At 45.5% G+C, this 16,654-nt stretch overlaps 1 protein-coding gene across 2 annotated transcripts in view; it reads left to right on the top strand.

Annotated features, from left to right (window-relative positions):
• Window positions 1–16,654, top strand: part of LOC122557989 (carnitine O-palmitoyltransferase 1, liver isoform-like) — a gene marked incomplete in the record, with an annotated part of 56,366 nt that overhangs the window by 3,060 nt on the left and 36,652 nt on the right. The window contains 5 exon segments of one of the 2 annotated variants that reach the window (XM_043706291.1): window positions 3,122–3,486; window positions 8,353–8,508; window positions 10,506–10,645; window positions 10,742–10,913; window positions 11,380–11,481. In XM_043706291.1, coding sequence (XP_043562226.1) covers window positions 8,368–8,508; window positions 10,506–10,645; window positions 10,742–10,913; window positions 11,380–11,481 — 555 coding nt within the window. 2 annotated transcript variants of the gene reach the window in all.

A 16,654-nucleotide genomic window follows, 5' to 3' on the forward strand; every position in this document is an offset into this window, starting at 1 on the left:
CGTGGACCTGACCAGGTTGTCACGAAGTGAACGGTCTTTGCGGAAGGCGGAAAGGTGTGGGGAGGGAAATATATCCCTGGTGGTGGGGTCTGTTTGGAGGTGGCGGAAATGTCGGCGGATGATTTGGTTTATGCGAAGGTTGGTAGGGTGGAAGGTGAGCACCAGGGGCGTTCTGTCCTTGTTACGGTTGGAGGGGTGGGGTCTGAGGGCGGAGGTGCGAGATGTAGACGAGATGCGTTGGAGGGCATCTTTAACCACGTGGGAAGGGAAATTGCAGTCTCTAAAGAAGGAGGCCATCTGGTGTGTTATGTCCTGTACAGCCACAACATGACCTCCCAACTCCTGTACTCAATACTCCGATCAATAAAGGAAAGCATACCAAACGCCTTCTTCACTATCTGTGATTCCACTTTCAAGGAGTTATGAACCTGCACTCCAAGGTCTCTTTGTTCAGCAACACTCCCTAGGACCTTACCATTAAGTGTATAAGTGCTGCTAAGATTTACTTTCCCAAAATGCAGTACCTCACATTTACCTGAATTAAAATCCATCTGCCACTTCTCAGCCCATTGGCCCACCTGGTCCAGATCCTGTTGTAATCTGAGGTAACCCTCTTCGCTGTCCACTACACCTCCAATTTTGGTGTCATCTGCAAACTTACTAACTGTACCTCTTATGCTCGCATCCAAATCATTTATGTAAATGACAAAAAGTAGAGGGCCCAGCACTGATCCTGTGGCATTCCACTGGTCACAGGCCTCCAGTCTGAAAAACAACACTCCACCACCACCCTCTGTCTTCTACCTTTGAGCCAGTTCTGTATCCAAATGGCTAGTTCTCCCTGTATGTGTTCCTCTGCATGATCTGAAACATGCCCTTCACTTTTGTGCACTACTTGTCCTGGCTCCTTTTACAGTCTGTCAAAAATTATCTGTTAAAATTGTCATGCTCCGTTTGGGGCAAGGTTGTGTGGCAGTGTGTAATGTCCCTTGAGCAGTAAATCAGATGCACTGGCGCATACAGATACGGGAATGGCCAGGTGAAAAATCCAACGAAACAAATTGGAATATACAATTAGTGTTCATGATCACAAAACTGATTCACTAATATCCTTTAGGGAAGGAAATCTGCCTGGCCTACATGTGACTCCAAGCCCGCAGCAATATGCTTGACTCTTAATTGCCCTCTGAGATGGCCCATTACGCCCCCCCCCCCCCCCCTCAGTTCAAGGGAAGTTAGAGATGGATAGAAGATTGGCTGTATGGGAGATGGCAGAGAGTCAAGATAAAAGGATCCTTCTCTAGATGGAAGCCAGTGACAAGTGGTATTTCACAAGGGTCGGTGTTGAGACCATAACTTTTCACTTTATACACTAATGATCTGGATGAAGGAACTGAGGACATTCTGGCTAAGTTTGCAGATAATACAAAGACAGGTGAAGAGGCAGGTAGGATTGAGGAGGCGGATAGACTGCTGAAAGGTTTCCTGAAGAAGGGCTTATGCCCGAAATGTGGATTCTCCTGTTCCCTGGATGCTGCCTGACCTGCTGCGCTTTTCCAGCAACACATTTTCAGCTCGTTTCTGCTGAAAGGTTTAGAAAAGTTAGGAGAGTGGGCAAATAAGTGGCAAATGGAGTACAATGTAGGAAAGTATGAGGTACCAATGTACTTTGGTAGGAAGAATAGAGGCATGGACTATTTTCTAAATGGGAAGAAAAATCAGAAATCTGAAGTTCAAAGGGACTTGGGAATCCTAGTTCAAGTTTCTCTTAAGGTGAACTTGCGGGTTGATTCAGTAATTATGAATGAATGTTCTCATTCATCTCAACAGGACTAGAATATAAAAGCAAGGATGTACTTCTGAGGCTAAATAAGGCTCTGGTCAGACCACATTTAGAGTATTGTGAGCAATTTTGGGCCACTTACCTCAGGAAAAATGTACTGGCCCTGGAGTGGGTCCAGAGGAGGTTCACGAGAATGATCCCAGAATGAAAGGCTCAAAAATGAGGACTGTTGCAGGACTCGGCACGGTGGCTCATTGGTTAGCATTGCTGCCTCTATGTCTCCTCATCTGAGCAGATGCAATAGAGGTGGAAGAATTGGGAGAATGGAATGGAGTTCTCACAGGATACTGAGTAAGAGGAAGTGTAGGCCAGATAGTTGTGAGAGTCTGTGGGTTTATAGTAAACGTCTATCTGGAGACTGTTGCCATAGATGGAAATAGAGAGTTCAAGAAATAGGAGAGGTAAATGAGATGTACCAAGTGAATTTGAGGGGGGGGGGGGGGTGGAAGTTGTGGGTGAACTCAATGAACTGCTCCAGTTCAGCCTGCTGCACCTATATAGTCATCAATGAAACGGCAGAAGAGTTGGGGCACAGTGCCTGTGTAGGTACTGAGGAGGGACTGTTCGGCATGGCCAACAAAGAGGCAGGTGTAGCTGGGACCCATCTGAGTGTCCATGGCCACCCTCTGGATCCCGCTGTAATTAGCCAGTCAAAGTGATCCAAGTCGATGTGGAGGGACACCTCCCCCACACCCCCAGGGCTATGACGGGACCCTCAGACACCGCCCCCACCTCCCAAACCAGTGGATGATGAGGTCCTCACCCTATATCTGACAGATCTCTCTCTGCCTGGTTGAGGTTCTCTGTGGAAACCGGCTTTTTGACACATCTCTTCCTGCTGACTGTCACCCATGTTCTGCTTTCACTCGGGAGTTCTGAATGGCTCCCACTCGAACAGGAAGCAAAGTGTTTGAAAATCTTTGCTGATTTATCTACATTTACTCCTCCCTCTGTGTCACTGGATCAAGAACAACAGAGAAAGTTTGTTTGCTTGCTCTTTGCCCGAAATGTTTTTGTACCTGTCATGGGACAGTGACGTTTGGTGTCTGCACGCAAGTTCAGAGTACCCGAGCAATCAGAGTGAGAGTTTCTGATTTGCAGCATCCGCAGTTCATTCGGTTTTTACTCGAATCACTTCAGTGGAAATGGAAGCTGTAACAAAATCTTCGCTGTGATTGGTGAAGGCTAAGTTAACTATCGGGTCAGTGAGTGCAAGGGCAGATTGCGTTCCAATATCCAACAACAACAACACACACTAGACTTTGGAGTCACTGAATTTGGAGGTGGTGATTGACTGAGTGTGAAGTTCAATCTCTCAGTCCCCGGAGCAGGAGCAGGTTAACGTCAGGAAGGATTCGGACAGCGACAAAGCAAGTTTAGATTTGAACTTGCTCAACACCTGCTTTTCGTGTCTTCAGGGAAGGCAGGAGTGCTGATCCACAGATCTGATCTTTTCAGAAGCGTTTCGATCCATTGAAACAGTTAACCGTTTATTCAGCATTTTAAAGGTTTCCGGATTCTCTTGAACAGGGAGTTCCCATTACAAAGACACTTTCAAATTAACTGCCCCAATTGTAAGGTTCAATTTGCCCCTGCCTCTTTCTCCTTCTCAGAGGGCACTCAGATCCTCAGTGACTGGTGTGGTAAGTATATCTTCCTTTTTAAGAGAATTTGCCTTTAAAGATGTATGTGCTGTGGGTTCACAGTTCTCTGTCTCTGCCTGGCAGTTAGTCTGCTAGACAAAACTAATTCAAATCTGAATCCTTCACCTTTTTGAGAGCTGTTTGTCCGAATGAAACAAGGAAGCCAATTATTGCATGTTCAATTCAAGCAGCTCAAACTCTGCTTCAGCATCGCCTCCTGTACCCCTCCCAGAGTAAGATGTGACGTCAGTGTCTTTTTTTATTTTCCTGCATTTTTAATTGTGGACTGAAATAGGGAAAGAACTGTGTTTAAAACCTGAGATCACTGGAGTAGTGCAGCAGATTTTGGAGGCGAGTAAACTTACACTCATTGTGAACCAGTCGTTGAAGTGTGGCTGTAGATAAGAGCGGGGAGTTGCGTAAAGATGTAGCTTTAACTATTACAAATAACTTGGTCTATGGACTCGTGTCATAGAGTTGTACAGTACAGAAGCAGACCCTTTGCTCCAACTCATCCATACCAACCAGTTATGCTAAATTAATCTAGTTCCACTTGCCAGCATTTAGACCATATCCCTCAACTCTTCCTATTCATATACCCATCCAGATGCCTTTTCAATGCCATAATTGTAGCAGCCTGCACCACTTCTTCTGGTAGCTCATTCCATACACGCATCACCGTATGTGTGTGAAAAAGTTGCCCCTTAGGTTCCTTTTATATCTTTCTCCTTTCACCTTTAAACCTATGCTCTCTACCCTTGGAAAAAGACCTTGGCTATTCACCCTATCTATACCCATCATGATTTCATAAACCTCTGTAAGGTCACACCTCAGCCTTCGCCGCACCAGGGAAAAAAGCCCCAGTCTATTCAACTTCTCTCTGTAGCTCAAATTTTCCAATCCTGGCAACATCCTTGTCAATCTTTTCTGCACCTTTTCAAGTTTAACAAAATTAAACACAGTATTCCAAAAGTGGCCGAAACAATAACCTGTCCATCTGCAATATGATATCCCAACTCCTATACTCAACACAGCGACTAAAAAAAGGCAAGAGTACCAAACACCTTCTTCACCACCTAAGGAACTATGAAGCTGCACCCTCTGATCTCTTTGTTTGATAACACTCCCCAGGACCTTACCATGAAGTATATAAGTCCTGCCTTACCAAAATGCAACACCTCACATTTATCTAAATTAAACTCCATCCCATCAAGGTTCCTTTGTACCCTGAGGTGTACTTCTTCACTGTCCACCACACTACTAATTTGGGTGTCATCAGCAAATTTACCAACAATTCCTCCTATATTCATACCCAAATCATTTATGTGAATTACAAAAAGCAGTGGACCCAGCATCATTCCTTGCAGCACACTACTGGTCACAAGCTTCAAGTCCGAAAAACAACCCACCACCATCACCCTCTGTCTCCTACCTTCTGACCAATTTTGTATCCAATTGGCTAGCTTTCCCTGGATTCCATATGATCTAACCCTATTAACAAGTCTGACATGCAAAACCTTGCTTTGCTGAAAAGTCCTTTAGACAACGTTCATCACTTTGCCTTCATCAATCTTCTTTGTCACTTCAAAAAATTCAATCAAGTTAGTGAGACACGATTTTCCACGCATAAAGCCATATTGACTATCCCTAATTAGTCTTCGCCTTTCCAAATACATGTAGAACCCATCCCTCAGAGTCCTCTCCAACCACTGACTCACCATTTGACATCAGGCTCACAGGTCCGTATTTCCCTGGCTTCACCTTATAACCTTTCTTAAATGATAGCACCATATTAGTCACCCTCCAGTCTTCCGGCACTTCACCTGTACCTATCAATATACAAATATTTCAGCAAGGGTTCAGCAATCACTTTTCTTGCTTCTCACAAAGGTCTGGAATACACCTGATCAGGTCCTGTGGATTTATCAACCTTGATATGTTTTAAGATGTCCAGCACCTCTTTTGCTGTAATGTAGGCACTTTTCAAGATATCACTATTTATTCCTTCAAGTTACCTAGTTTCCATATGCTTCTCCATAGTAAACACTCATGCAAAATACTCCTTTATTATCTCAGCCATCTCCTGCGGTTCCACACATAGATGGTTTGTTGAGGGGCCCTCTTCTTGCTCTAGTTACTCTTTTGCCCTTAATGTGTTTATAGAATCTCTTTGGATTTTCCTTAACCCTATTTACCAAAGTTTTCTCACATCTCCTTTTTGCCCTCCTGTTTCCCACTTGAGTACACTCCTTGGGGGATTCACTCAATCTCTGCTGTCTATTCCTGCCATATGCATCCTTTTTCTTGACCAGAGCCTCAATTTCTCTAGTCATCCAGAATTCCATGCACCTTCTGACCTTGCCCTTCAGATTAATAGGAACATACTGCTTTTGGACCCTTGTTATCTCATTTTTGAGGGTCTTCCACTTTCCAAACATCCCTTCACCTGCAAATAACCTCTCCCAATCAGCTTTTGAACGTTCTTGCCAAATCCTATCAAAATCAGCTTCACTCCAATTTAGAACTTTAAATTTTATATAAGTCTATCCTTTTGACCAGTTATTAATGATAAAGGCCTTTTACCTTCCAAAAACTGTGTGATTGGTTCACACAGCTAACTGAATAGCTTGTAGCTGTGAATAGGATAATAGAGAAGTTATCTGACCTCCAACAGCTCAGGAGTTCGCCCTGGTTCTCGACAGTAAAAGCCATTCTAATCCTAAAGGGAAACAGTTTATCTTTAATTCAGCAGTTATTGCAAAATGTGACTTTTAACTAAGAAATGGGAGACCATTCTGTAGGTGTGAAAATGTCCTCTTTGTCGCCAGCAAACAGTGGAAATATCTGGAGAAAGAAGACTGAGAAACAACATTCTGATCAGCACAAGAACCTTAAGAAGCTTCTCACAGCAACTTTGTGAACAGGGACCACAGAACTGCCTTCATAGTCTCCACCCCTTCCCCCCCAACCGTCCATAACACTGTGTGTTTCTTTATGTCTCTCTGTGTCTAAAGGGGTGTGTTTCTTTGTGTCTCTCTGTGTCTAAAGGGAGTGTTTAATAGAGGTTAGAGTTTTAACTAGTGGAGTTATGGTTGTTTACCTGTTGCTAGAACTGTCTATTTGTAATAAATAGTAATTCTTGAAAAGTATGGAAACCAAAAGTATGAAAACTGTGTTTTCTGTCAAACAGTCTAAAGAACTTCTAAATTTTAGAATGTTGCTAGGTTTTATAGAATTTTTAACTTTATTCCCTGAGTTGTCATAACAGGGCTTGATGACCATCATGCTACTCCAGTGAGAGGGTAGCAGGGTAAATATCACACTACACCCAGGCCCCTGTGAGGGGTAACAGGGTGAATAATATCACACTATATTCAGTTCCCAGTGAGGAGTAATAGGATATATATCACACAACACCCAGGCGCCTGTGAGGCGTAGAAAAGTGGGCGGCATGGTGGCACAGTGGTTGGCACTGCTGCCTCACAGCGCCTGAGACCCGGGTTCAATTCCCGCCTCAGGCCACTGACTGTGTGGAGTTTGCACGTTCTCCCCGTGTCTGCGTGGGTTTCCTCCGGGTGCTCCGATTTCCTCCCACAGTCCAAAGATGTGCAGGTCAGGTGAATTGGCCATGCTAAATTGCTCGTAGTGTTAGGTAAGGGGTAAGTGTGGGGGTATGGGTGGGTTGCGCTTTGGCGGGTCGGTGTGGACTTGTTGGGCCGAATGGCCTGTTTCCACACTGTAATCTAATCTAATCTAAGTAAGTATCACACTATATCCAGTTAGGGGTAACAGGGTAAATATCACACTACACCTAGCCCCCAGTGAGGGTTAACAGAGTTATATCACACTACACCTAGGTTCCAATTCGGGGACCAATGTTGAGTTTACAGTGCGGAGCATTGAGAGTTGTAAAGTTTGAGTTTACAGTGCACGGCACTGTGTGTGGTCAGTGTGAGCTGGGAGTTGTGCTGTTTGAGTTTACAGTGTGGGGCATTGGGAGTTGTGCTGTTTGAGTTTACAGTGTGGGGCACTGCCAGATTTTGATAAAACACTGAGAAAGGATTACCTTTTGTCGAGTGAAAGTTTGGGTGAAATAATTCCGTGAAAGATGTTTTCAGTGACGTTAGACTGAAACATGAGAACTAATTGAATCGCAAAATAATAGATCATGTTTTTTTGAAAGTCGGTCAATGAGCGCGAGAGAGGAGGCTATGAGGGAAGGGGGCGGAGCATGTGGGAGTCACCTTTGAGGAGGTAGGGAAGGGGCTGTGAGTGAGGAGGGGGCTGTGAGGGAAGGGGCTTATGAAACAGAGGGAGCAGGTTGTTTCTGAACACAGGGTGATGGTGATGGTATGAATGGAGGTGGATCGTGGACATAGACATATTCTGTTCCTTCAACATGTGTACATTCACTGCCATTTTGTTACCGACTCCATGTTAGGAACACAGAATACTTTAGGAAGCCAAGTGCAGTGTGACACATTTTTCTAGCTGACTTCCAGTCACTTCTTGGCATTCACTGCATACGCAGGTGAATGAGATTCTGACAGTGAAACCTCTACATTGTGCTGTGTTATTGTGCCTGTCCTCTGGGATAGCAACAAGAGCACAACACAATGCAGCTCTTTTCACAGAGTTCCCCACACAGCTTCCCTGCCTGTGCCTCACTCTCACTCCCTTCAGGAATGCTCCCTGTCTCCTACTCAATGCCCCCTCTAGCCCCTCACCAGCTCACTCTGATCTCCACTCCGCCACCTTCTCTTCCCTCTCCCACTGTCCCCACTTGTATGAGGCCAGGGTGCAGAAGAGCTGAAAGCTGGGCATCCTCACTGCAAATGGTAACCCTTTGTGTGCTTTCTTTTTCAGCTTTAGCCAGCAGGGATGGCAGAAGCTCACCAGGCTGTGGCCTTTCAGTTCACTGTCACCCCCGATGGCATTGACTTACACCTGAGCCATGAGGCTCTCAAACAGGTCTACCTGTCTGGCGTGCGCTCCTGGAAGAAGAGGATCTGCCGATACAGAGTGAGTACCTGGGGCTGGGGGTCCTGGGGTGGTCTTCCTGCTAACCAGTTTGGGGGACTGTCCGAATGTGAGGGAGATTGAACCCCATTCAGTGTGCCCCAGCTTTCATATACTACTGACACCACATGGTGTCTCCAGCTACACAGAAACCTTCATCTTAATCTGCCCCAGTCACACAGCAACAGCTTCATCCCTTCCAGACTGGGTTGTGAAACAATGCCCTTCAGATCACAGACTGCGCAATCCAAACCTCAGCTAGGCAAACAGCTTGGATTATCATTGGGAATGGCAAATCACACTGGATCATTGGTTCATCATGGAGTGAACTAATTTCAACAAACACATGGCGGTTTTGCAAAATGAGTGTTCCGTTTGTTCATGGACATAGGCATCATTGTCTAGTCTAATTTATTGCCCATCCCTAGTTACCAATTGAGGAGGTGGTGATGAGCTTCTACTTTAATCCATTGCACTCCATGTACTGGAGGTTGCTAAGGGAAGGAATCTGCCTCAGCAACATTGAAGAAATATTTCCAAGTCAGGATGGTGAGTGGCTTGGATGGGAACTTGCAGGTGGTGGTGGTGTTTCCTGCTGCCCTTTATTCTTTCAGCTGGAAGTGGTTGTGAGTTTGAAAGGTGCTATCTAAGGAGCTATGGTGAATTTTTTGTAGGGCATCTTGTACATAGTACACACAGTGGCTACTGAGAGGATGTTGATATTGAATGGATTACCAATCGAGTGGCAGCAATGTTAGGACTTTGTCAGGGTGTGCCGCACTGTCGGAGAGTCAATACTGAGGGAGTGCCGCAATGTCAGAGGGACATTACTGAGGGAGTGCTGCTCTGTCATGAGGGTCAGTACTGAGGGAATGCCGCACTGTCGGAGGGACAATATTAGGGAGTGCTGCACTGTCAGAAGATCAGTACTGAGGGAATGCTGCATTGTTGGAGGGTCAACACTGAGGGAGTGCTGCATTGTCAGAGGATCAGTACTGAGGGTACGCTGCACTGTCGAAGGGTCAGTACTGAAGGAGTGCTCATTGTCAGAGAGTCAGTACTGAGGGTACGCTGCACTGTCGGAGGGTCAGTACTGAAGGAGTGCTCATTGTCAGAGGATCAGTAATGAGGGTGCGCTGTACTGTTGATGGGTCAGTATTGAGAGAGGGCCACACTGTCGAAGTGTCAGAAAGTAAGTTGTATCACATGGTGGATAGAAATCAATTGTGTTTCACTTGTTGTAATGAGTGAATACTTTCATATACAGCATTTGGAGTATTGTGTGCAGTTCTGGTTGTCACACTATGGTAAGGATGTGGAGTCATTTGAGAGGGTACAAAAGAGGTTTGTCATTTTCATGGAATTGGAGAGTCGGAGGCTCAGGGCCGCCCTAATTGAAATGTATACAATTAAGAGAGGCCTGGATAGGGTGGAAATATCAAATATGAGGGAAATAGGTTTAAGGTGAAAGGGCAAAAGTTTAAAGGAGATTTGTGAGGAATGTTTTTTTATATAGAGGATGGTAGGTGCCTGGAAAGTGCTGCCAGAAGAGGTCATGCAAGCAGGTGCAATAGCAAAGTTTAAGAGGCATTGAGACAGACACATGAATGGAGTATAGGACCTTATGAACCATGTGCAGGCCGATGAAATTAGTGTAGAATAGCATCATGGTTATCACAGACATAGTGGGCTAAAGGGCCTGTTCCTGTGCAATACTGTTGTATGTTCAGGACCAGAGATTGTCAAAAGTCACTTTACAACCAATGGAATGTCAATGATACTGCAGGAAATTTTGTTCAGCTGTACAGCCCTGTGATGGTTAGCAGCTGAGCTGCTTTTCTAATCTCCATCGTGTGGTCACTGCCGGGTTGGGAGAGCAAGGCTGGCGCATGGAGTTAGGGCTCTGGGCAGAGGGGAAAGTGTACGGTTCATGTGGGGAGGTGGGAATTTGAACTCTGCTTCCCCCTGGCTGAGTGCCATATTGTGTGTCTATCCTGCAGAATGGTATCCTGACCGGGGTTTACCCAGCCAGCCCCTCCAGCTGGCTCTTTGTGGTGGTTGCAGTGATTGCGACAACATATGCACGGATGGATCCTTCTCTGGGAATGATTGACAAGATCAGAGATCACCTTCCCACCAAGTAGGTGATCGAAACATGCCAAGCTCCCCAATTGGTTGTCATGTGGATTGTGACTGGCTGACTGTTAACATGTCGGTATCTCTGTCCCTCTCTCAGTGGTTACCTGTCAAATCAGACTGAAAGCATCCTGAGTGCTTTGCTATTTGGCACAGCTCTCTGGCTGGCCCTGGTCTTCACGATGCGACAGACTCTCAAACTGCTGCTCTCCTATCACGGCTGGATGTTTATCGAGTACGGAAAACCACCGCCCCATGTCAAGCTCTGGATGGTAAGTCCAATCATTCTCGGGCTTTGGGATCATGAATGTCCCTCCAACCCTGGGGCAACCGGAGCCTCTTCCTCTCCATTTCCCTGTTAGTTTTGTCCAAACATTAGTCTCTTCAGACTCCGAAACAGATACAGGCCTTCTCTGGAACTTCCTGCTTTTTCCAAGAGAATTTGTGTGCTGAAACCAGCCCCTGCCATTTGGTGTTCCGGGCATTAAGATCTGTTTGGGGCAGAAGACCTCAAAACGTGAACGATCGAGTGCGATGAACCTGCTCAGAGCTCCAAGAGAGCTGTTCAATTTAACATTGCAGCAAGTGACACACATTACCAGTGGCACGTAACTATGTTGGTCATGCCTTGGCCACTTTGCTGTGAACATTGTTTGATCTAGGCACTGTTCCCAGTTTCTTCCTGCTTTTCCATGCCCTTCCTCATTGTCCCTTGTCTTGTCTTATCTTGTCCTCAAGTTGCTGGTGAAGATATTCTCTGGCCGCAAGCCCCTGATGAACAGTTTCCAGACATCTCTTCCCCGACTGCCTGTGCCATCGGTGAAGGACACCATGAGGAGGGTATGTGATACCGAGGGTATCAACCAAATCTTCACCCCAATATCAACCTGTACTTTCTGCACTGTGTGTGTGTGTGTGTGGACGGAGCAGGGTTCAGTACCACAGTGACTAGCACTAGGCATTACATGTGTGAATGGAATAAGATTTAGTATCACGCTGTCCAGCACTGGGCACTGTGTGTGAGGTTTGAGCAGTGTTCAGTATTACAGTGACCAGCACAGGGCACTGCATGTATGGATGGCTCATAAGATACAACAATAAAATTAGGCCATCTGCTCCATCAGGTTTGCTCTGCCATTTGATTCAAGGCTTTCCAACCCCATTCTCCTGCCTTCTCCCCATAACCTTTGATCCTCTTATTAATCAAGAAACTATCTAATCTGTCATAAATATACTCAGTGACTTGGCCTCCATTGCCCTCTGCAGCAATGAGTTCCACAGATTTATCACCCACCGACTGAAGAAATTCCTTCTTAACTCTGTTCTAAAGGGTCTTGCATTCGTTGCAAGGCTGTGCCCTTTTCTCCAACTGGTGGAAACATCTTCTCCGGATCCCCTCTATCAGTACTCACAGTATTTTGTGAGTTTCAGTCAGATGCCCCTCATCCTTTGGGGGCATGGTGGCTCAGTGGTTAGCACTGCTGCCTCACAGCACCAGGGTCCCAGGTTCAATCCACGCCTCGGGCGACTGTCTGCGTGGAGTTTGCACATTCTCCCCGTGTCTGCATGGGTTTCCTCCGGGTGCTCCGGTTTCCTCTCACAGTCCAAAGATGTGCAGGTTAGGTGAATTGGCCATGCTAAATTGCCCGTAGTGTTAGGTGGATTAGTCAGAGAGAAATGGGTCTGGGTGGGTTGCTCTTCAGAGGGTCAGTGTGGACTGGTTGGGCTGAAGGGCCTGTTTCCACACTGTGGTGAATCGAATCTAATCTAATCATGCTCTAAGCTCGCTCAAGTACAGACCCAAAGTTCTCAGCTGCTCCTCATATAATAAGCCCTTCATTACCATTCTTGTAAACCTCCTCTGGATCCTCTCCAATGCCAGCATATCATTCCTTACATATGGGGCCCAAAGTTGCTCACAAGGTGTGGTCTGACCAGAATCTTATACAACGTCAGCATGTTAACTTTTAAGAGAATTCTGAACTAGGACTCGCAAGTGTCTTGGTGCTTCAGATTTCTAAAACCCTTCGAAAACAGTCCACACCTCTGATCTTTCTACCGAAATGGATAAGTTCACACTTGCCCACATTATGTTTCATCTGCCACTCTCCGAGCCTGTCGCTTCTGCAGCCTCCTTGCTTCCCCCAATGCTATCTGTTCCTCCATTTGCCTTTGTGTCATCTGCAAATTTAGCAACAACACTCTCAAATTCCTTTATCCAGGTCATTAATGTATTATGTGATTAGTTGTGGTCCCAACACAGACCCCTACGGAATTCCACTAGTCACCAAACGCATCCCGAGAAAGATCCTTTTATCACTACTCTCTGCCTTTTGCCAGTCAGCCAATCCTTTTATCCATACCAGTACCTTGCTCCTAAAACCATGGGGTCTAATTTCCTGTGCATTACCTTGTTGAAAGGCTTCTGGAAATTCAAATAGACTATGTCCAATGGCTCTCCTTCATCTAACTCACGCATTACCTCCTCAAAGAACTCTTACTGTTCTGTTAAGCATGATGAACCCTTGACCAAGCTGTCGCCACCGTATTTTACGATTTATTTTTAAATACTCTGCAATCTCGTTTTTAATAATGGACTCTAATATCTTACTAATGACTGAATTTGGGTTAATTGGCCCATAATTTTCTGTCTTCTGCCTCCCTCCCTTCTTAAACGGGAGTGTTACATTAGCTATTTTCCAGGGTCCTCTGGCACCCTCCCTGACTGCATTGATTCCTGACAGCTCACCACTCAACAATTTCCCCAGCTGTCTCCTTCAGGACTTAGGGGTGTAGTCCATCTGGTCCAGGGTATTTATCCACCTTCAGACCTTCTAGCTACCTCAGCATCTTCTCTTTAATGAGAGCACTACACTCAACTCTGCCTCCTGACTCTCTTGAAGTTCTGGTATGCTACTGGTATCTTCCATCATGAAGACTGATGCAAAATATACAATCAATTCTTCTGCCATTTTTTAGATTAGATTAAATTAGATTCCTATGGTGTGAAACCAGGCCCTTCAGCCCAACCAGTCCACACCGACCCTCCGAAGAGTAACCCACCCAGACCCCATCACTACTTCTTCAGTCTCATTTTCCAGCGGTCCACTATCCCCTCTTGCCTCTATCTAAAAAAAGCTTTTACAGTTTATTTTTTAAATATTCATTCATGGGATGAGGGCCTGGCTGGTTAGACCAGTATTTATTGACCATCCCTAATTGCCCAGAGGGCAGTTAAGAGTCAACCATATTGCTATGGGTCTGGAGTCACATGTAGGCCAGACCAGTTCAGGATGGCACTTTCCTTCCCTAAAGAACATTAGTGAACCAGATGGGTTTTTTTCCCCTGAAAATCAACAAGGAATTCATGGTCATCATTTGACTCTTAATTCCAGATACTTACTGAATTCAAATTCCACTGTCTGCCATGGCAGGATTTGGACCTGGGTCTCCACAGCATTATGGGTGTCTGGGTTAACAGTGATAATACCACTAGGCCATTGTCTCCCTTTATTATATTACTATTATATAACTATTAAATTATATAATCTATTACATTACTAGCCAACTTACCCTTATTTTTCATCCTCTCCCCTCTTTTTAAATTGTCCTCTGCTGGTTTTTAAAGATTTCCCAATCCTCTGGCCTCTGACTAATGTTCATCACATTGTAAGCTTTTTCTTTTTCTTTTATGTTGTCCCTGACGTCCCTTCTCAGCCATGGCAACCCTGTCCTCCTCTTAAATACGTTTCTTCTTCCTTGGAATGAATCTTTGCTGTCCCTCCTAAATTTGTCCCAGAAACCCCTGCCATTGCTGCTCCACCATCTTCCCTGCTAGACCCCCCCCCCTCCTGATCAACACTGGCCAGCTCCTCCCTCATGTCTTTGTAGCTACCTTTACGTGATTATAATACCATTACTTCTGATTCAGTCTTCCTCCTCTCAAACTGCCTCTTAGAGGTTCCTTCACCTTAAGCTCCCTGATCAAATCTGCTTCATTACACATCACCAAATCCAGAATTACCTGTTCTATAGTTGGCTCTGCCATAAGCTGCTCCAGAGAAAAAAAATCTCGTAGACATTCCAAAAATTAGTTTTCTTGCTACTGTATATGCTATCCATCTGAGTTTGCAGATCCACCTGCATATTGGAAGTCCCACATGATTACTGTAATAGTGTCTTTCGATTGCTTGATTTATTCTTTGCCCCACATCCTGACCAAGGCTAGGAGGTCTATACGTGACTCCATGCTGGAAGGCTTTTTCTCCAATGCAGTTCCTCACTCTACCCATCCATATTCTACACTTTCCAACTCTATATCATTTCTTGCTATCGATTTAATTCCATTTTTTTATGAACAAGGCAACCCAGAGGCCCACCCTTGCTCATCTGCCCAGGCCTGGTGCCTGTCTCTCATGAATTTGAACCCATTTCTCCCACACCAATCTTTGAGCCGTATGTTTACCCCTTTAATCTTGCTGACCCTGTGCCAACTTACTTGTGGCTCAGGTAGTAATCACCTTTTTTGTTCTGCTTTTTGATTTAGCCCCTAGCTACTTATATTCCCTCAGCAGAAACTTTTGTCTTTCTATCTATTTCATTGGTACCTACAACTGCTGGATCTTTTCCATTCCCACTCCAATTCCCAGATCCACTTCTGCAGCCCAGATTAGATATCCTGAACCGAAAAGAGACAAGGCAGGCAATGATCCTGATTTCGATCCTGCCCTAAACGAACAGTGCCTGTTCCCTTGACCATACTATCCCCAATTACAACCAAATTTCTCTTTTCAATCACCTACAGAATGGCTCCCTATACCACGGTGCTATGGTCGGTTTGCTCATCCTCCTGCTCCTGCTGTCATCCATGTGGAGAGCAAGAATCTCACACCTGTTAGACAAGCTCAAGGGCTAACGCTCCTTCAGCACTACCTCCTGGATCCCTCTAACTGCCTCGCTCATAGTTACACCCTGTTGTCCCTGACCACTGACTGATATTGAGGTAGTTAAAGTAAGGGATGTGACTCCCTCCTGAAAAACAGTATCCAGGTAACTCTTCCCCTCCCTGATGTGTCGCAGTGTTTGAAGCTCAGACTCCAGCTCATCAGCTCTGAGGCGGAGTTCCTCAAGCAACTAAATGTACGCTGTGTGGATGGAGTGGGTCTCAGTATCACCGGTCCGGCAGTGGGCATCGTGTGTGTAGATGGAGCAGTATTACAGTATTGCAGTTTCCTTCACTTGTTGCAAAGGTGGTCACTATGAACTAAGGGGGGCATGGTGGCTCAGTGGTTAGCACTGCTACCTCACAGCACCAGGGTCCCAGATTCGACTCCAGCCTCGGGTGACTGTCTGTGTGGAGTTTGCACTTTCTCCCCGTGTCTGCGTGGGTTTCCGCCGGGTGCTCCGGTTTCCTCACACAGTCTGAAGATGTGCAGGCCAGGTGAATTGGCCCTGGGAAATTGCCCATAGTGAAAGGTGCATTAGTCAGAGGGAAATGGGTCTGGGTGGGTTACTCTTCAGAGGGTCAGTGTGGACTGGTTGGGTTGAAGAGCCTATTTCCACAATGTAGGGAATCTAATCTAAAAAAAACCACAACAGATCCACAGCTCCTACATCATGCAGTCACAACACATTGTTTGGCCCTGCATCTCCATTTGATTTAGTCAGCTTTTAATTTGTTTTTTAGTTTGTCATCTGTAAATATTTCTTCTCTTTCTCTTCAATCAGAAAGTAACCAATAATAGTCAAATTATTAGCTGCTATGTATCATCCAATGAACATAGAACATAGAACAGTACAGCACAGAACAGGCCCTTCAGCCCACGATGTTGTGCTGACCACTGATCCTCATGTATGCACCCTCAAATTTCTGTGACCATATGCATGTCCAGCAGTCTCTTAAATGTCCCCAATGACCTTGCTTCCACAACTGCTGCTGGCAACGCATTCCATGCTCTCACAACTCTCTGTGTAAAGAACCCGCCTCTGACATCCCATCTATACTTTCCTCCAA

This window comes from Chiloscyllium plagiosum, chromosome 16, assembly GCF_004010195.1.
Source record: "Chiloscyllium plagiosum isolate BGI_BamShark_2017 chromosome 16, ASM401019v2, whole genome shotgun sequence".
Lineage (NCBI taxonomy): Eukaryota > Metazoa > Chordata > Chondrichthyes > Orectolobiformes > Hemiscylliidae > Chiloscyllium > Chiloscyllium plagiosum.